Source organism: Nyctereutes procyonoides, unplaced genomic scaffold (assembly GCF_905146905.1).
Source record: "Nyctereutes procyonoides isolate TBG_1078 unplaced genomic scaffold, NYPRO_anot_genome, whole genome shotgun sequence".
Lineage (NCBI taxonomy): Eukaryota > Metazoa > Chordata > Mammalia > Carnivora > Canidae > Nyctereutes > Nyctereutes procyonoides.
Window position 1 is genome coordinate 207,817 of NW_026575009.1, and position 20,813 is coordinate 228,629.

Sequence of the window (20,813 nt, forward strand, 5' to 3'; positions counted from 1 at the left end):
TAAGGAAATAAATTAGTTCAGATTAATTGGTCCGTCATTTAGCATTGCATACTTGGTTACCTTTCCTTTCCTTTCCTTTTTTTTTTAAGATGCTACTTAATTATTCTTGAGGGACAGAAACAGAGGGAGAAGCAGGCTCCATGCAGGAAGCCCGACGTGGGACTCGATCCTGGGTCTCCAGCATCACGCCCTGGGCTGAAGGCAGGCATTAAACAGCTGAGCCACCCAGGGATCCCTCACTTTTACCCATTTCTAATAGCAGCCTCCCCCCAATGGCTAGAGAAATTTCAGTTGCTTCCTGTCCCATTGGACTATAAAGACCCATGTTTAGTCCAATTTTTACTCACTGGTGACTGGTGAAATCGGGGTAGAGACAACCAAAGGTAAAAGTGGATATTTTATTTGTACTTAAGCCATCCAAACTGGTAGTATTATCAAGATACATTAAAATACAAGACATCTTTCTACAACTACTAGAATGAACAAACTAACAATTCTAGTAAATCACAAAGGGCAGAGGAAACCAATGAAGCATATTGTATATAGCTTAACCCTTCACCGTTAATGGAGGTGATGAAAACAAGACTCACAATCTCAGAAAATACAATTATCCTTTATCACCGGTCTTTGTATTTTTACTTCTTTTTCTTGATATAATCTACAGCCTAAAGATACCTGAATTAGTATTACATCTAGTTGTCTATAGCCAGAAACATCTTATCATGTTGTCCATAGCAGCCAACGCTACTGAAACCTTTGACTCCAATCATATCCCCTCAATGGATACACTCAGCATAATAGGACACTATCGAGGCAGAGATATAGGACCCTAAAAGACAAATCCAATCAGAAATAATACTGCCCAAATTGAGATCGAATAATATACTTATCAGCACACATCATCAGGTTGAATGTTCAGAGTAATTTGGGAAAAAATCCATTATTTGCTGAGAACTAAAATACTTAGTGGATTGCTGTAGGACACCATGGCTTTCCCCAGCAGTTTTGAAGATGGACTCCAGATCGCCCATAGAATTTTGCTGGAACTGGATGGGGGGCTGCAGCGATTCCTCTTCACAGTTGTGGAGTGGATTGTTCCAGGCCTGGTTGTTCCAGGCTTGGGGGCACCAGGTCTGACTGTTCCAGGAGTGGTTGCTCCAGGATTGGCTGTTCCAGGTCTGGCTGTTCCAATTCGGGTAATTCCAGGCCTGGCTGCTCCACAGTGGGAGGTTTCCAGAAGGGTTCGGCAGGTACCCCTGGCAACAGGGGTAGAAGCCTGCGTATTCCGTGGTGGCAGAGCTGGTCTGAAAGGGAATGGCGGGTTAACCCAAGAGCTCTAAGGAAAATCAGAATTGTGTGTGGGCCGTGTCTTAAGCTTTAGCAATGAGCAGAATGGGAAAGTCCTTGAAGAGAAAGCAGAAAAAAATAAAACCTTCCTGTTACCTGAGTCACACTGTTGCTCTGCTCTGGCCAGTTGCTTTTCTGCCAAATCTTGCTTTTCGTCCTCTGGTTCTGGAACCAGCTTTTAACCTACAAGGGAAAAGTGACAGGAAGACATGAAATACCAGTAGTGCGGATATGCTAGGGATCAAAGATTATTGTTGACATTATTTCCCCTGACAACAGCTATCTAAAGTTCAGGAACAAGACAAACTTCTAGAGTCCTTCCTTTCATTCACGGAAACAATGTTCTAGGGATGGATGTCAACGCCCTTTTTCAATGAGCCTACCAGTTTAGAGAAGACACATTACATATCTATTCACTAGGAAGTTCACGTTTATTTTTCTTAAAGGATTTTATCTATTTATTCATTGGAGACACAGAGAATCAGAGACACAGGCAGGAGAAGTAAGCCCCACATGGAGAGCCTGATATGGGACTCTGATACCAGGACCCCAGGGTCACACCCTGGGCCAGAGGCAGATGCTCAACCACTGAGCCACCCAGGTACCCCTAGAAGATTCACATTTAAATAAATGTCCAAGAGTGCCTGTGTGGTTCAATGGGTTAAGCGGCTGCCTTAGGCTTGGGTCATAATCTCAAGGTCCTGGTGTCCAGCCCCATATCAGGCTCGCTGCTCAGCGGGAAGTCTGCTTCTCCTTTTCCTTGAATGTCCTGCTGTCTTTCTCAAATAAATAAAAATAAATAAATAAAATAAAAATTAAAAAATGAATGAATGAATGTCTACCCACCTCTTTATTCATACTTACTCACGTCCCTAGTTGGTTAAATATACTTTGTGATTAAAAAACCTCCTCCATAAGCACACTTTTTTTTTAAAGATTTTTAGTTTATTTGTTCATGAGAGACACACACAGAAAGGCAGAGACACAGGCAGAAGGACAAGCAGGCTTCACGCACCAAGCTCGATGTGGGACTCGATCCTGAATCCTGGGATCACACCCTGAGCTGAAGGCAGACGCTGAGCCACCCAGACATCCCCATAAGCACACTTCCATTTAATACAATAATAGTGGTAATTTTAACTCAAAAATTATGAAATATACCACTAGGACAACTATTGAGAAAATATCAAGTTTTGTAGGAGCACACAGTAAACTTAAGCTTCCAAATGATTTACAATGATAAATGAGAAAATGAAATTAAGAAGGACCAGAAGTATGTATGTACAGGTGTACACACACCCAATAACTTATGGAATGGAGGTCTTTGGGGATGCCTGGGTGGCTCAGCGATTGAGCATCTGCCTTTGGCTCAAGGTGTGATCCTGGTCCCACATGGGGCCCTCCTGCGTGGAGCCTGCTTCTCCCTCTGCTTGTTTCTCTGCATCTTTCATGAATAGAGAAATAAAATCTTAAAAAAAAAGGAATGGAGGACTTTGTCTAAGTATGGCACCAGTGATAGAAAAACACCATAAAATATCTGACTGAATAATAACAATATGAAAAATAATTAACCTCATTAGTAATCATGCATACAGATAAAAGATTCCATTTTAATTTAATAAGCAGTGTTGGTTAAGGACTCTCCCTATCCCGGAAGATGAGATTATATAACTCCTTTGATCAAGGAGAAATTGGAAATATTTTTATGATCTTGGCATGTGCAATATAGAAAAACTAGTTAAGTAAATTATGGCATATTAAAGAGAACCTTTTTTTTAAAGATTTTTATTTATTTATTCATGAGAGAACAGAGAGAGAGAGAGAGAGAGAGGCAGAGACACAGGCAGAGGGAAAAGCAGGCTCCATGCAGTGAGCCCAACGTGGGACCCGATCCCAGGACCCCAGGATCACGCCCTGGGCTGAAGGCAGGCACTTTAACTGCTGAGCCACCCAGGTGTCCCAAGAGAACTTTTTTAAAAAGGTTTTGTTTATTTGACAGAGAAAGAGCACAAGCAGGGGCAGCGGCAGGCAGAGGGAGAAGCAGGCTTCCTGATGAGCAGGGAGCAATATGTGGGGCTCAGTCCCAGGACCCTGGCACCACGACCCTAGCCAAAGGCAGACGCTTAACCGACTGACCCACCCAGGTGCCCTAAAGAGAACATTAAAGATGATCGTGAAATGTTACAAAGATCTCACTTTCATCTTAAAATTATTTGTAGGGTGTGCACAGATAACAGGCTACACACGGATGTTAGTAACGCTCATCTGCAAATTAGCGTTTTTATTTCTCACTGCAAGGACAACAAAACCAACCCTACCTGCTTATAGCTGAGGTTCAGAATGTTGGAAAGTTCTTGCGTCTGCTGGGAACTGAGGTATTTCTGTCTCTGAAATCGATCATTGAGAACATACAGCTGGGTCTGAGAGAACACAGTCCTCATCTTCTGTTTCTTGCCCTGGGTCGCATCTTCCTTCCTAGCTGTTCTCTCCTCTCCAGAGGTGGGTGGGAGTTTTACCCGCGGACTGGTGGAAGAATCGGGGCTGTCCTGAGTAAGCAGATCCATGGAGGAAGGAAGAGGAGAGACTGTTGGGAATAAAAAATACACTTTTCTCTAAAACTTTTCAAATACTAAATTATCTTTGCAAATTTATTGTTTTCAAAGCATTTTTAAAGTCCTCACAACCTCAGAATTAGGGAGTAAGTAAAAATTTAACTCTTACATGACCCTGAACACTTTTTCTAGCCTTTGTGTGATGCCACTACAGTAAGTATACTAGTTGGCAACTTAAAAAAAAAGTATACACACACACACACACACACACACACACACATATATACACACCCAACATGGAGCTCAAACTCACATCAAGATGAAGAGTCATTTAAAAAAAAAATCAAGAGTCACATGGTCCACCAACTGAGCCAGCTAGGCACCCCTGGAACCTCTTTTGACAAAAGCTTTTTACTGCAAATTGATGCTCAAGAGCCTAGGCTGTGGCTACTCAGAAAGGTGGGAATGATCGCGGGACTCCCTTCGGTAAATGTAACCATCACCCACAGCAGATTCTGGGGACCCTTTAAAATCCAGTTTATTACTTACTTCCAGTTCTAAACCCCAGGACTAGCAGGAACTGGGAATTCTGCTAGGCTTCTGTTTCAATACAGACTCTGCCCTTTACTAGCTCTGTCACCGCATTTCCAGAATTATTTGTCTCCCTCCCAGAGTTCCTTAAATTGAGTAAAGCAAAGTGGCTGAGAAAGTTGGCTAGCACAGGACCTGGCATATATGGACTTTCTAATTACTAATTAACTTCCTATATTGCCTACATTTGGTAGCCACGTAGTCTTAACTACAATGCAGTATTTATTCCCCATGCTCAAATTCAGCTCTCCCCTAGTCATGGAATAAAGTGACAGCCTTTATGGGGCAAGAATTCACAATTTTATGCTTTTCGTAAATAGATCGAGAAGGAAAGAAAGTGGTGGTAGACCAAGGACTACAGCGGGGCATCGTCTAAAAATCAGCTCTACAAACTAGCACTTGGCTCGCTAAGGAGATTGCGCCCACTTGCTTATTCCTACTTGCTCACACCCCAGGGAGGTCTCACGATCCAGCACTGTATTTTCAACATTAGAAATTATGAAAGGACATCAACATGAAGCTTAGGAAAACAGGGTAACATGTAAATAACTTTTAAGTCACTTTTTATCAGAAGCTTTTAAGAGATGATCTTTTTACCACAAAGCTTTTAAAAAATGGTAAAAGCTAGTTTTACATTTTCATTTTTAACAACTACTGCGGGATTGATTTGCCAAAAAAGTGGTACTGCCTTACTTACCTCTACAGTGTCCTCAGCACATCCCCTCCCACATGTGGTTACCATTCAGAAGCCGAACTGGGTTTCAGATCTGGGCTCTAGCCACTTTGACTGTCAGAAGATTAAACCTTCTGGAATTATCTACCATAAAATGGGATGGACATTTCTTCGGGATGTTGGAGACTGGGCATAGCAGCCTCCCAGAAACTCAGAACCGCCCCCTAGTTAACACCCACAGAGCCAAACCAACCACTAGTGTCGTACAAAGGCAAGATATTTCAACCAGGTGACATCCATAACTAGCCACGCTACTTCTGGCACTCCCGGAAAGACAGACGAGTCAGAAAGGTGATGCTCCTCGCACCCCCACCTGCAGCGGTGATGTTAGGATTTCTGGCTTGGCAGTAGCATTAGTATTTAATAGTATTAGTACTAATACTATTAGTGATTAGTATTAGTATTACGGTGACTGTGGGCTCAGCACTCCGTGACCACTCGGGCATCAGCTCATTTATCACAACCCATGGGCTTTCCACAGCGCCTGCGCACGCGAGCCCTCAAATACCCGTCTACTATCGAAAGGCCAGCGTCCTGCGGCCCTCGTCTCTTGACTGACATCTGAGACAGGTGAAAGGACACGCCACCAAAGTACAGCGGAGACAGGTGTCAGAGGTCTAATGGAGGACACCTGCTTAGATTAATGCGCTACAATTGCTCAGGAGGGAAACGAACGGCCCTGCCCCCCCCCCCCATCACTTTTCCCTCCAGGAGATCAGCTTTTCGAGGAACTGACTTCCCCCTTACCGGTCTCCGCGCGGGGCGTCTCAGCAGAGGACATTGGCAAGGATGCAGGATTTTCTCGGGGCCCGTAAATCTCAGGCATTGGAGAAGGGTCCCTAGAGTTGGGTGCTTGGGGGCCAGGCGGGCATTGGGGCGGAGCTGGATCCGCCCTCATGTCGCTGGGTTGAGGGTAGAGGGGGGGAAACAAAAACAAAGAGCGAGGTGGTAAGAAAGGCCCAGGCTTACGGCTCTAGGTGGAAGAGCGGAGAGAAGGACGAAGGCCTCCACATGTAAAGAGTAGGTGAAAGACAAGATGCAGTGGGGCAGGGGCGACAGCGAGAGGCCGGACCCTCGGCAGAAGGTGACTATTTTGGAGGCCCCGGATTTATAAGGAGGGCTCCGCCACCCTCAGCCCCGCCCCTGCGCAGCCCCACGCCCACACACACCCTTGCAAATTCGCAGTTAATCCTATCTGCCAGCCTCACCGAGGCCATTGTAATGGAAAAGGTCGCTGCCGGGTAGTCCAGACTGGGTGGGGAACGGGAAACCCTGGCCACAGAACCTCGAGAGAAAGCGAACCCCACAATTAAATATTTCTGGGTTCACCACGTTTCCATCCTTTAAAATCAAAGATACCCCTGAAGCCACCTCAGGTGATGGAAACTGATGCTAGAACAATTCATTTCTCCACTTCAGACCCCCTAGGGTCTCAAACTCGAGCTCGTGCTGACAGAAACTTCAACCAGGGAGCTGTTTTCCCCTTCGAGTCCCCCTACGGTCACAGTAAAAAGCATATGGTATGTTGCTAAGGTGTCAGTTGGTGTTAAAAACAGTACTTATTTTCAAGGCCCTCTTAATGTTTCTTAGCTTTCAGAGAGACAGGCAAGTCTTTCCCCAGGACTGTTGTTCCTCTTTAAAAAAAAAAAAAAGCAAAAGCCAGAGGAAAGGAGCTGTGGCCTGCTGATCAGCTGACTTTGGTGCCCTGAGGGTAATTACGCACAGGCCATCCATATGGAAAATTTTAAAGTAGTTTTTATATACACATTGCTGGATAGACTCTTGGCTCAGTTTCCTCATCTGTCCCTCTTCTGTATTGTGTAAAGAGTGAAGAAAATACAAGCTAAATCCTCATAATATTTGACACATCAGTGATCTATAATATTTGGAACATCAGATCTACACATTTCTGTTAGTAGAAATTCTATCTTTATCCTATGCTTGTGATCTCCAAGTTCTAAATTACCTTTTTGTCATGATTATTGTTGTGGCCAGGCGGGAAGAGAAACTCCTCAAGATGGCGGATACCCCAAAATGGCTGAGGTTCCTGCCACCACCTCCACCTGGGACGTCAATGGACCAATGACCTGCTGACAGCTTGACGCAGATCCTTAGACCTCTCCTTTGGACTTCCCCAACCGACCCAATGCCCTTCAAACCCCAGAGGAGGAAGTCACCTTTGACTGACCAAACTGCAATCCTTCCTTTGCATATGAGCCAAACAATAGGAAACTGTTCTGCCTTACAACGTTAGGTAAACCCCCTGCCATCTTGTCTTGGCGCGACTTCCCCGACTCACTCTTTCCCTCCGTGAGTCGTGGAACCTCGCCCGAGGGTGCCTGCAATAAAATCTGTTCTTGGACCCTCGCTTGCCTTGGCGGTCTCATTTCCATTTAGTTACTAAAAACCTAACAATTATTATTTTAATATAGTGAACAACATGATAGATTGGGAGCACCCCCTTCTTATTTTATCTGGGACATTCCTAGATGTAAAATAATGAAATGTATTGACCTGTAAACCAACTCAATTGAAAAGAGGGAGGTCAAGAAGAACATCCCCTTAGCAAATGATATTCCTGTAAATGGTCTTGCCAAAGCGTTTGGGACAGGTTCCTTTAAGAATATGTGTTGGGCCTCTTATCTCTTCTTCCTAAGCAAGCCTCTTCTGGCTTTTCTTCCTCCTCTGGTTCTTTTTTAAATGTTCTTTCTCTGGCCTGGCAATTCTGTCAATGTTGGGCAATCCCACTCCATCCCCACTCTCATTTTTTTTTTTTTGTAGTTGTTTTTCCGTTTTGGTTTTTGTTTCCGGTATGCTTTCCAAAGGACCAGTGTTTAGAGTTAGGTTTCAGCCCTAAGACAGAGATGACTGTGTAGCTTCAATCTTCCTCCCCACTCTCAAATTCAATAATCGAGAAACCTAAGATTTCTTCCTCTTTTCCAATCTCCCCCTCCTAAAAGTATACCCTTAGCCAATTCCAATTATATATTTTTCAGAGATGCGAGTCTGACTAATCCCCCTGTGTACTTCACCACTTGGGTCTCCACCTAGAGCTGCTGCTTTGGTTGCACGAAAAGAGATTTTTTGTTCTTAAGGATGCCAGTTCGTGAGCATAGGAGTATTGCCTGCACCAAAGCATGGAGATCAATTCTATGTAATCTTTTGTCTTCTCAGACCATCATTCTGGAAGGGAAAAGAGGAGGAACAGGAGTGTCAAGGAAAAGGTGGGTGGAAATGCAATGTGCTCAGGCAGACAGTCTCTGTCTCGTTACAGAGGAGGATTTTCTTTCCTTTCTTCTTTCTTTTTCTTTTTTCTTTTTTTTAGATTTTATTTATTAATTCATGAGAGACACACACAGAGAGGCGGAGAGACACAGGCAGAGGGAGAAGCAGGTTCCATGCAGGGAGCCCGATGTGGGACTTGATCAGGGGACCCCAGGATCACAAAGGCAGACGCTCAACCACTGAGCCAGCCAGGCATCCCCAAAATAGGATTTCATTAAAAGGGGGAACATGGGATGCCTGGGTGACACAGCTGTTGGGCGTCTGCCTTCGGCTCAGGTCAGGATCCTGGTCTGGGATTGAGGCCCGCATCGGGCTCCATGTGAGAAGCCTGCTTCTCCCTCTGTCTATGTCTCTGCCTTTCCCTCTGTTTCTCTCATAAATAAATTAATTAAATAAAATAAATAAAAGGGGGAACACGAGTGATGGATGGGAGCTGATTGTGGTAATCCTTCTGCAACATCTATGTGTATCAAACAATTATGTTGTGCACCTTACACTAATACAATGTCATATGTCAATTACATCTAAATAAAATTGGAGGAAAAAATTGGAGGAAATTTTTTAAATTTTAAATTTTTAAAAATGCAGAAAACTTGACTTCCTGGTTTTCAATTAGCTCAGTTGGTAAATGAGTGCAGTCAAGGCCACCAAACACCTTAGTTTGCCCGCAGCTCTCTAAAGGGCAGGTACCAGGAGCTTTGTTCTTTGTTGATGGGGGTGTTTGCCTGAAAGCCTGGGCTGAATTCACCCCCATCCCCCACCCGTGTCTCCTTGTATTTAGGGTCAGAGCCCTCTGCAGTGAAAGACCAAAGGGAAGGGGGCTGGTAGCTAGAAGGCAAACTCACTACATTCTTTGCCCAGGAAAGCAATTTGAATAAGGTTGAGAATGCTTGGGAAGGTGTCAGAGACCTTGAATTTGTGGGGTGGGCTGTGTGTTGGAGGAGGGGTGTGTTATAATGTGCTTAGACTCCAGGGCTGTAAATGCAAAAGTGATTTTAGATTTTGTCTTCCTAGGAGCATAATCCAGAAGGGGGAAGAAAAACAAGAGCTGAATATTAAAAATGAAAAATATTTTCACTTAAAGGTAAGAAATGCACCGCAGGCAATGTGATGTTTTAAGAGCACAGATGTCCCAACTTTGCATCAGAGTTTGGTGACCTGTCAGGATAAGGAAGAAGTGGCAAACATTATAAGTATTTTTTAAAAAGATTTGATTTATTTATTCATGAGAGACACAAAGGGAGAGGCAGAGACTCAGGCTGAGGAAGAAGCAGGCTCCCTGCAGGGAGCCCTAGGTGGGACTCGATCCCTGGACTTTGGATCATGACCTGAGCTGAAGGCAGATGCTCAACACTGAGCCACCCAGGTGTCCCTGTTTCTACTCAATTCTTGTGTACATTTCTGTTCCTGTTTCTCTCTTCTTTACATTGTTTCACTCTACCTAATAAACCCAGTGTATAATTGTTTCTTGTCCCCATATGTACAAACATATGTGTGTATATAGATATAGTTAGTGATTTTTGACACTTTATTGGCCAGGAAGTATTTATTTATTGCTTATTCAACTAATAGTTCATGAGTGCCTGTCATGTGCTGGAGAGAAAAATAATTAAACATCATCTCCACTTTTGAGGAGCTAACGGTTCAGTAGAGTAGATAAAAATACCCCAAAAGACAGTTATAATGTCGTGTGATGAGAAAAAGTAAAAAACCAAAAAGGAGGTATGCATTAGATGCTAATGAACAAATAAGGGGAGGTGTGGCCAGGGAGGGGAATCAGGAAAGACTTCTTGGAGGATGTTCTTTCCATTGAGGCAGAGATTGCAAAAAGGTTGAGAGCATAGGGAAGCAAATTCCAGAATATGAACACTTTTGGCAAAGGCAGTATCAGTGTCTTAGAGAAAATGACGGGTTATTGGAAAGTACAGTTGAGAGACCTAAGAGGTAATGAAGTGACCACAACTAGTGGTCAAAACAAAAACAAACTCGGGATGCCTGGGTGGCTCAGTGATTGAGCATCTATCTGCCTTCCGCTCAGGTAGTAGTCCCAGGATGAGTCCCTCATTGGGCTCCCTGTGAGGAGCCTGCTTCTCCCTCTGCCTGTGTCTCTGCCTCTCTCTGTGTCTCTCATGAATAAATAAAGAAAATCTTAAAAAAAAACAAAACAGGGACATCTGGGTGGCTCAGCAGTTGAGCATTTATTTGCCTTTGGCTCAGGGCATGATCCTGAGATCTGGGATCAAGTCCCAAATCAGGCTCCTTGTGGGAAGCCTGCTTCTCCCTCTCCCGGTGTCTCTGTATCTCTCATGAATAAATAAATAAAATCTTTTTTTAAATAAATAACATCTTAAAAAAGAAAGCAAAACAACCTTGTTAAGTTTTTAATTAAATCTCCTTTCCTCAGTTTATCCTCTATTGGTGTTGTACCTGCTAACTTAATGGTTCTCTCTCTGTCTCCTCTCTGGTTCTTCTCATCCCAGACATCAAAAAGTTAGAGTGTACCAAAGCTTAGTTCTCAAACCTCTTTTCTATCCACACTCACTATATTGGTGATTTTACCCTGTCTTCTTGACTTTCAATACCTTCTGTATGCTTTTGACCTTCAAGTGTACATCTTTAACTCAGACCTATTCTGCAAACTCAATCTCATATATTCAACTGCCTACTTAACCTCCCCACTTGGAATTCTAAAGGGCATCACAAAATTAATATTTCAAAAACCAAACTCCCAATATGCCTCCTATAGTCTTCTCTATCTCAGTGTACGACAATTTCATCTTTTTAGCTGCTCAGACCAAAACCTTAAAAACATCCTTGTTGACTGTTCTTCAAAATATATTTAGAATGCAATTGCTGGGGATCCCTGGGTGGCTCAGCGGTTTCGTGCCTGCCTTTGGCCCAGGGCGTGATCCTGGAGACCGGGGATCAAGTCCCACATCGGGCTCCCTGCAGGGAGCCTGCTTCTCCCTCTGCCTGCCTTTGCCTCTCTCTCTCTCTCTCTCTGTCTATCGTAAAAAAAAAAAAAAGAATGCAATTGCTTTTTTCTTTTGATTTTTGTGTCCTCCAGTGTTTCATTTTTCAATTGCTGGAGTGAGTTTTGATCATCACATGGACTAGTGCTTGGGAAACCAGCAGAATAGCAAGAAATGGTTATTTCTTTTAAAGAACATTTATTTAATTTGTATTGCCTGCATCCCAGGAGAGCTGGGGGCTTGAGATTACCTGTGTCCTCTAGCAAGTGTGCCAATCCAAGCTGCATTTGACTTTTTCTAGAATCTCCAAGGCTACCACTCTCTCTATCCCTTGGATTATTCCAATAGCCACCCAACTGGTTTCCGTGTTTGCATCCTAGCCTTCCCATAATCTAGTTTCAACATACCAGCCAGAATGAATTTTCATTAAGACACGTCATATCAAGGGCACCTGGGTGGCTCAGTCAATTAAGCATCTGCCTTCAGCTCTGGTCATGATCCCAGGAGGATGAAACCCCAAGTCCAAGTCTGCTCCCTGCTCAGCAGGGAGTCTCCTCCTCCCTCTGCCTCTGCCCTCCCCTCATGCACACTCACTTGTGCTCTTTCTCTTACTCTCTCAAATAAATGAAATCTTTAAAAAAGATAAAAAAGACAAGTTATATCAAGCTATTCCTTTACTCAAAATCCTCTTTCGGCATTCTCACATTTCAAGGAATAAGTTAAAGTCCTGGATTACGTGAACCCTTTTGTTGCTTTGTACTTAACCTCTGTCCTGTGACCTTGTGTTCTCCTCTGCCCACCATGACACTGACCTCCTTGCTGATTCTGGAACAAGCCAGGAAATCTCCAGATTCAGGGCTTTTGCTATCACTCTTATCTCTTGCTGATCTGTTCTTCCCCCAGAAATCTAAGCAGGTTGATCTCTTACCTCCTTTCCATCTCTAATATTACCTTCTCTCTCTCTCTTTTGTTTTTAGTTTAATATTTACCCTTCATTTATTTATTTATTTTTAAGATTTTATTTATTTATTCATGAGAGACACAGAGAGAGAGGCAGAGACACAGGCAGAGTGAGAAGTAGGCTCCACGCAGGAGCCTGATGTGGAACTTGATCCCGGACCCCAGGATCACACCCCAGGCCGAAGGCAGGCACTAAACCTCTGAGCCACCCAGGGTCCCCTAATATTACCTTCTCAGTAACATCTCCCACCCCCTATCATTTTCCTCTTGATTTTCCTTCATAACTTTTGTCACCATCGTGCATAGTATCTCTGTTACCTAGCATCCACCTATCTATATCATCTATCATGTTCTATTTCCCTAGAACTACAATACAAGCTAAGGGACACCTGGCAAGCTTAGAAGACTAAGGGTTATGGGTTCCTCCTAGTCAGAAGATCTTGGGGTTATGGGTTCGAGCCCCACACTGGATGTAGAGATTACTAAAATAAATAATATACTTAAAATAATTGTTAAAGTATAAGCTATGTGATGGGGTTCCTGGCTGGCTCAGTCGGAAAAGCATGTAACTCTTCAACTCAGGGTTGTGAGTTCAAGCCTCACATTGGGTATAGAGATTACTTAAATAAATTAATTAAAACTTTTTTTCAAGATTTTATTTATTTATTCATGAGAGACAGAGAGAGAGAGAGGCAGAGACACAAGCAGAGGGAGAAGCAGGCTCCATGCAGGGAGCCTGACTTGGGACTCGATCCCGGGTCTCTAGGATCATTCCCTGGGCTGAAGGCGGCGCTAAACTGCTGAGCCACCAGGCTGCCCTAATTAAAACGTTTTTTAAAAATCTTAAAAATAAAATAAATATAAGCTATGTGAGAGCAATTATTTTAATTTTTGCCGATTTTGTTCAGTGTGGTATCTCTAGCCCTAGAAGAGTATGGGCTATAGGCCACCATCATAATCATTGTTGGACCCTGGCTCACGGGTGCCAACGTGTCCCGGTGGACGCCCCAGAGACTCAGACCCCAGACAGGCAGATGCAGTCAGCAAGAGGGTTTATTGAACGTTTGCCCAAACGGGCTCTCCGCCTCCGAGGAGGAAAAGAGCCCCGATTAGCAATTACAGGGATCTTTTAAAGGCAAAAGGAAAGAACCCCCTAAAGACAAAAGAACCGCGGGAGTCGCATAGCATCCAGGTTGATTTCACAGAGGGTCAACTTGAACCTATTCAGGGACATTCCAATCAGGGTGTGGGGGGAAATGGTTTTCTTACTGTGAACAGAATGCTTTTAGTTGCTAAAATTTCAGGAAGGCGCCTGGATGGGCTGCCTCTGGATTAGGGCTGGCCCTACTTACAAGGGGGGGAGGTTTCTTCCTGAGCTTTGTTTGTATCGGGGCTATCTTGGTCTTCGTAGCCTTCTTTGAAATTGGCCCAGGCCCCATCCCCTGGTTTATTGTGGCCGAACTCTTCAGCCAAGGACCCCGCCCAGCTGCAATGGCAGTGGCTGGTTGTTCCAACTGGACCTCCAATTTTCTGGTTGGGCTGCTCTTTCCTTCTGCTGCAGTAAGTAAATTAAAACAAAACTAACCAAGTCCATTTTGAAACCAGCTCACCTAAGCCAACAGGTTTAAAATCTGGTTACTGACACCACAGGACTAGTTGTCAAGTGTTTCATGTTTGGTGTTTTCTTTAAGATTTTATTTATTTTAGAGAGAGCATGAGATCAAACGTGGAGGTAGGGGTAAGGGGGAGCAGAGAAAGAGGGAGAGAGAATTTCAAGGAGACACTGCACTGAACACAGCCTGACATGGGGCTCCATCTCACGACCCTGAGATCAGGACCTGAGCTGAAACCAAGAGTCAGATAGATGCTCAACTGACTAAGCCACGCAGGCATCCCAGATATCAAATGTTTTAAACCAGATTTTCTTTCTTGTTCTCAATGACCTATAGAAAAAGGAATGGTTGTAAAAAAAGATTGAAGCAGGAAGGCAAAACTGGGAACTTTTATTTTTTTAAAGGAAACTCCACCTATAACATGGGGCTCAAACTCAAGAGCTAGAAATCAAGAGTTGCATGTTCTGCTGACAGAGGGAGCCAGGTACCCCAAAACTGGGAACATTTATTTATTTAATTTTTTAGAGGATTTTGTTTATTTATTCATGAAAGACACAGAGAGAGAGACAGAGACACAGGCAGAGGGAGAAGCAGGCTCCATGCAGGGAGCCCAATGTGGGACTCATCCCCCAACTCCAGGATCACACCCTGGGACGAAGGTGGGCACTAAACCACTGAGCAGTCCAGGCGTCCCAAAACTGGGAACTTTTGAAAGACCACTAGTCTGAGGTGATTACAAAGGCATAGTTCTGCCTAGATACAATGATCATGATAAGTCTCAAAGGATTCCAAACCAGCACTTAAAATCCACAATTTGGAGGATCCCTGGGTGGCACAGTGGTTTGGCGCTGCCTTTGGCCCAGGGCGCGATCCTGGAGACCCGGGATCGAGTCCCACGTCGGGCTCCCGGTGCATGGAGCCTGCTTCTTCCTCTGCCTATGTCTCTCTCTCTCTCCTTCTCTGTGACTATCATAAATAAAAAAAAATTAAAAATAAAATAAAATAAAATCCACAATTTGGATTAGCTAGTGTTAATGACTTCATGACCTTAAAGGCTCATTGAGATGGGAAGGAGAGGAGTTGGGCAATGAGCAGATCTTACACTGATACTCCTTTTTCTGTATCTTTTCACTAGTTCTACTTAGGAGCCTATGTATTTATCATTTTCAATGGCTTCCTCATCGTCTTCTTGGTCTTCACCTTCTTCAAAGTCCCTGAGGCCCGTGGCAGGACTTTTGAGGAAGTCACCCGAGCCTTCGAAGGGCAGGCGCAGGATGCCAACAGAGCGGAGAAGGGCCCCATTGTGGAGATGAACAGCATGCAGCCAGTGAAGGAGACCGCCACTGTCTAAGCCATGCCTCCTTCCCGCCTCCCTCCCAACATGGAAAAACCACCTCTCCCGGATGAGGGAGAAATCGAATCAGGTTGTAACCCAGGACTGTTTCTGGATGCTGCTACTTGATTCCTTTCCCTTCCCCACACACTCCATGAGCACTCAGAAGAACCCAATGCTGGAGTTAGTTGTATCTTCAATGGCTTTTGAAACGTTTCATTTCTTGGACATTCTCTTCTGTTTAGAAGAGACCAGGTGAACCTACCTTCATTTCAGGAGGAACTGGCCACTTGCCATATGACAACATTGCCAGCTCTTCCTACCTGGGGTTCTGGTAGGTCCTCACCAGGGCCAATAGGGGAATAAGAGTGAGGTGCAGCCCCCCCAACACACACACACACACACACACACACACACACACACACACCCAGACCTCCCAGGAAGCATATCTACATAAGTGTGGAGGGCAGAGAGGGATTAAATAGAGGCACCCTCCTCGCTTCCATACAGCTCTGCAGAGCAAATTAACTTGAGTTTTATTTATTTTACCTTCTGGTTTTGTTGCATAAATATTTATTTTTTTAAGTGTAAAGTAATTTTACCAAATAATGCAAACATAAGGAAATTGAGGTTAGAGTTAGAGGGAGGTGCTTAAAGAGAGGTTTATAGGGTAGAAGATTTGATACGGGAGAGGTCAAGGTGCAATAAGGAGGGGAGATTCAGGGAGAAACAGAATGTGTTCTCCGATGGTGTGTGAAGTTTGCGCGTTGCCTCTTAACCTTTCAGGTGGAAACTCTCAAGTTTAATTTCTCAGAAAAGTCATGTGCCTGTATTAAGCTACTGCTTACCTTTGCAATCTTTTTCTCTGTTTAAAATTACATGTAGTATTACTTGAAATCTAGGGTTATTATTAAGATGGGCATTATAGTTCACAGTGAATGATGGGTCCTAATTTTGGTTGGAGTCCAGAGAAGGAAGGGAAGGTTATTTCTAGAAATCCTTTCTCCTTGCGCTGGACCAAATGACTTCTTACCCTTGTAGTGCACTCATTTCTTTGTGGGGGTTTGTTTTGTTTGTTTTAAAAATATTCCTAACACCCGCCTAGTAGGAGAACCTTCTAAATGAGCAACCCAAATAATGGTTCTTGATAGAGGTTCAGTATTTTCTCCATTTTGTTATTTAGGAGATTTTAGTTATTGATTGTTGTTTTGTTTTAAGCCATAGCTTTAAAAGAATTCAGAGGGGATCCCTGGGTGGTGCAGCGGTTTGGCGCCTGCCTTTGGCCCAGGGCGCAATCCTGGCGACCCGGGATCGAATCCCACGTCGGGCTCCCAATGCATGGAGCCTGCTTCTCCCTCTGCCTGTGTCTCTGCCTCTCTCTCTCTCACTGTGACTATAATAAATAAATTAAAAAAATTTAAAAAAAAATTAAAAAAAAATAAAAGAATTCAGAGGAGAATGTTCATAACTAACTTGGAATTTGTAACCTCAGCTCTGGGAGAGGATTTTTCCTGAACGACTATTATCTAATGGAAGTATGTTGTTGCTTTAGGGTCATGGCATGCTTGTTCTTCTGTTACCATATTTCCATAGTATTACGTACAAGTGCCCTTAGGGGCCCATACATTTGGGATGGTATGAGTAAATGTGCAGTGTAGCCCACACTTGAGAGTATGAATGTATACGCACTGTCACTTTGCTCTGGGTGGAAGTTGTTTATTGGTAACTTGTGTCCCCTATGCTCTATAGCCCCCTTTTGAATAGAATATGTTAAAACTCATCTCTATGTATATAAATAACACTGCCTCTGCTGGGTGGAATTTGCATCTATGGTTTTCTTCCAAACTTTAGAGTTCAGTCTCCCCTAGCTACCTTTCCTTGTTGGAGAGTTGGGAGAGAACTCCTTAAATCTTGACATTGAGGGTGGAGGATTCACCTCCCTCTAGAGCCAGATGGTGGGAATAGCAAAGAAAAGTGTGAGATCAGAACATTGTGGCCTCTTGGAAGAGAGTCGTGGAGAAGGGGCCTTTCTTTTAAGGGGATAAGAAACAAACTGAAGACTTCTAACTATGGAGCATTTTAAGAGTCAGATGAGTTGGAAGGATGGATGCTTGCCCCAGGTCATGGACACCTCCACAAATCATCTAGTTTCCCAGTATTTTTATAAATGGAGATTGGGCCCCATGACACTTTACTCGGTCTTCCTTCTTACATAGGTTTTTTGATTACCCTTTCTCTCCTTGGTGCTTATATACTTAAGACCCTTTAGCCAAACCCTTGCCAATGACAGTATTTCAGTCACTAGTTCTCACTGTTTCCTCTGATCATTGAGCCTTTGGAAAAAAAATCTCACAGAGCTTATATGTAATGGGGCTTGGTTGAACAGATGACTTCCTGTAAGTGCACCTCTACTTCTGGCTTCTCAAAAACAGTGGGTTGGCAGTAATGCAGCGTGGAAGTTTTCCCATTTCTCAGTGACCAGATTGTGAATATTTCCAAATGGATTTTCTATTATTAATGTTACCATGGTTCTTTGTTTTGAAATAAAAATTCTGAATGTACATGTGACATCATGGGCTTGGTTTTTTGGATTTGTTTTTGTTTTTTTTTAAGATTATTTATTTATTTATTTATTTATTTATTTATTTATTTATTTATTCATAGAGACACAGAGAGAGAGAGAGAGGCAGAGACACAGGCAGAGGGAGAAGCAGGCTCCTTGCAGGCAGCCCGATGTGGGGCTCGATCCTGGGACTGCGGGATCACACCCTGAGCCAAAGGGAGATGCTCAACCGCTGGGCCACCAAGGCGTCCCTTTTTTTTTGTTGTTGTTGTTGTTGTTGTTTTTTGTTTTGTTTTTTGTTTAATGAGGAAATTGAGCCCAATGAATGAATTGGCAAAACGGGCTGGCATGGCACCTCTGTCTCTCGACTCAATGCTTGAGGACTGGCATAAAGTTAAGTAGCCGATGAGGTGTAAGGGTGCCAGTTTCTGCATATAGTTACCAAAATATTTAATTAACAAGTATTTAAATTATTTTAAATATTTTACTTATTTACTTGAGAGAGAGAGAGTATGAGTAGGGGAGTGGGAAGAGGGAGAAGCACACTCCCGCTCAATATTGGGGGGTTACCTCCAACCCAGGACCCTGGGATTATGACCTGGGCAAAGGTAGACCCTTAACCCAGGTCCTCAAGAGGTGCCCAAGTGTTTTATCTTTACCAATCTAAAGTGTGAAAGGGATCCTATACTTTTAGGTTTACATTTTTATTATGACATTGGGTATTTTTTTAGAGTTAGGAGTTGTTTGCATTTCCTTATCTGAGAACCATTTGTATGTATCAGAGGTAAAATATTTTGAAAAGGACATGTTTTAGTGAAGAAACAAGACAAACTGAATAGAAAATAGATTTTATAGGTAAAATAGTTATCATATGGCACACCAAGTCCACTCCTAGGTATATTACCCAAGAAAAATGAAAAAAGATGCCTGGGTGGCTCAGTCGAGTGGCTGCCTTTGGCCAGGGCGTGATCCCTGAGTGCTGGGATCAAGTCCCACATAAGGCTTCCCTCAGGGAACCTGCTTCTCCTTCTGCCTATGTCTCTGCCTCTCTCTGTGTCTCTCATGAATAAATAAATAAAATATTTTTTTAAAAAATGCTTAGGGCAGCCCTGGTGGTGCAGCGGTTTAGCGCCGCCTGCAGCCCAGGGCATGATCCTGACGACCCTGGATCGAGTCCCACATCAGGCTCTCTGCGTGGAGCCTGATTCTCCCTCTGCCTGTGTCTCTGCCTCTCTGTGTGTGTCTCTCATGAATAAATAAATAAAATCTTATGATAGTAACACAGAGAGAAAGAGAGAGAGGCAGAGACACAGGCAGAGGGAGAAGCAGGCTCCATGCACCGGGAGCCCGACGTGGGATTCGATCCAGGGTCTCCAGGATCGCGCCCTGGGCCAAAGGCAGGCGCCAAACCGCTGTGCCACCCAGGGATCGCTGCCCCCATTCTTCTAATATTTTAATTGAGATAACATTGAATGTAAATTCATGCAAGGAGCACCAACATTTTAAAAATATTAAGTTTTCCTATCTGTACAGTTCTCACAAGAGTTTTGGTGGTTTTTTTTTTTAAGATTTTATTTATTTAGGGATCCCTGGGTGGCACAGCGGTTTGGCGCCTGCCTTTGGCCCAGGGCGTGATCCTGGAGACCCGGGATCGAATCCCACGTCGGGCTCCCGGTGCATGGAGCCTGCTTCTCCCTCTGCCTGTGTCTCTGCCTCTCTCTCTCTCTCTGTGACTATCATAAATAAATAAAAAAAAGATTAAAAAAATATTGAAAAAAATAAATAAAATCTTAAAAAAAAAGACATATTACCAATCCCCCACCCCCATTTTCTTACAGTAAGTGCTACGCCCTAGGTGGGGCCTGAACTCGTGATTCTTGAGATCATAGGTCCCGGCTCCACTGACTGAGCTAGCCAAGTGCCCCCATTAAAAAAATAAGTAAATCCTCTACCCTCTTAATTTTTCCTTCACTCAATACGTTTAAAACATAAATGAGGGGAAACCCTGGTGGCGTGGCGGTTTAGCGCCACCTGCAGCCCAGGGTGTTATCCTGGAGACCCGGAATCGAGTCCCACGCTGGGCTCCCTGCATGGAGCCTGCTTCTTCCTCCGCCTGTGTCTCTGCCTCTCTGTGTGTGTGTGTGTCTCTCTCATGAATAAATAAATAAAATCTTTAAAAAAGGGATCCCTGTGTGGCGCAGCGGTTTGGCGCCTGCTTTGGCCCAGGGCACGATCCTGGAGACTCAGGATCGAGTCCCACGTCGGGCTCCCGGTGCATGGAGCCTGCTTCTCCCTCTGCCTGTGTCTCTGCCTCTCTCTCTGTGTGTGTGTCTCTCTCATGAATAAATAAATAAAAATCTTTAAAAAAAAGTTTCAAACTGGGACGCCTGGGTGACTCAGCAGTTGAGCACCACGGCATGATCGTGGAGTCCCAGGATCGAGTACCACATCGGGCTTCCTGCATGGAGCCTGCTTCTCCCTCTGCCTGATGACTCTGCCTCTGTGTCTGTGTGTGTCTCTCATAAATAAACAAATAAATAAATAAATAATCTTAAAAAATAAAAAAATAAAAATAAAATAAAACATAAATGAGGGAAGCCCATGTGGCTCAGCGGTTTAGCACCGCCTTCAGCCCAGGGCATGATCCTGAAGACCCGGGATCGAGTCCCAACTCGGGCTCCCTACATGGAGCCTGCTTCTCCTTCTGCCTGTGTCTCTGCCTCTCTCTGATTCTCATGAATAAATAAATCAAAGCTAAATAAATAAATAAATAAATAAATAAATAAATAAATAAATATTGTTAAAAAAGATTTTATTTATTCATGGGAGACACAGAGAGGCAGAGACACAGACAGAGGGAGAAG

General features: G+C 43.8%; 1 protein-coding gene and 1 pseudogene across 1 annotated transcript; one reads left to right on the forward strand and one right to left on the reverse strand.

Moving 5' to 3' along the window:
- Positions 1 to 889: 889 nt before the first annotated feature.
- On the reverse strand, positions 890 to 6,121 carry LOC129516983 (putative homeobox protein NANOG2; annotated as a pseudogene).
- A 7,701-nt stretch (positions 6,122 to 13,822) lies between these two features.
- On the forward strand, positions 13,823 to 15,459 carry LOC129517146 (solute carrier family 2, facilitated glucose transporter member 3-like). The gene is made up of 2 exons (XM_055336832.1): positions 13,823 to 14,000; positions 15,189 to 15,459. The coding sequence occupies exons 1-2, from the start codon at positions 13,932 to 13,934 to the stop codon at positions 15,402 to 15,404; spliced, it is 285 nt and encodes a 94-aa protein (XP_055192807.1). The 5' UTR covers positions 13,823 to 13,931; the 3' UTR covers positions 15,405 to 15,459.
- Positions 15,460 to 20,813: the final 5,354 nt, after the last annotated feature.

Coding starts and splice junctions, on each gene's coding strand:
- LOC129517146 (XM_055336832.1), top strand. CDS start 13,932: ATGGCAGTGGCTGGTTGTTCCAACTGGACCTCCAATTTTCTGGTTGGG. Junction 14,001..15,188: donor TGCTCTTTCCTTCTGCTGCA/GTAAGTAAATTA, acceptor TCTTTTCACTAG/TTCTACTTAGGAGCCTATGT.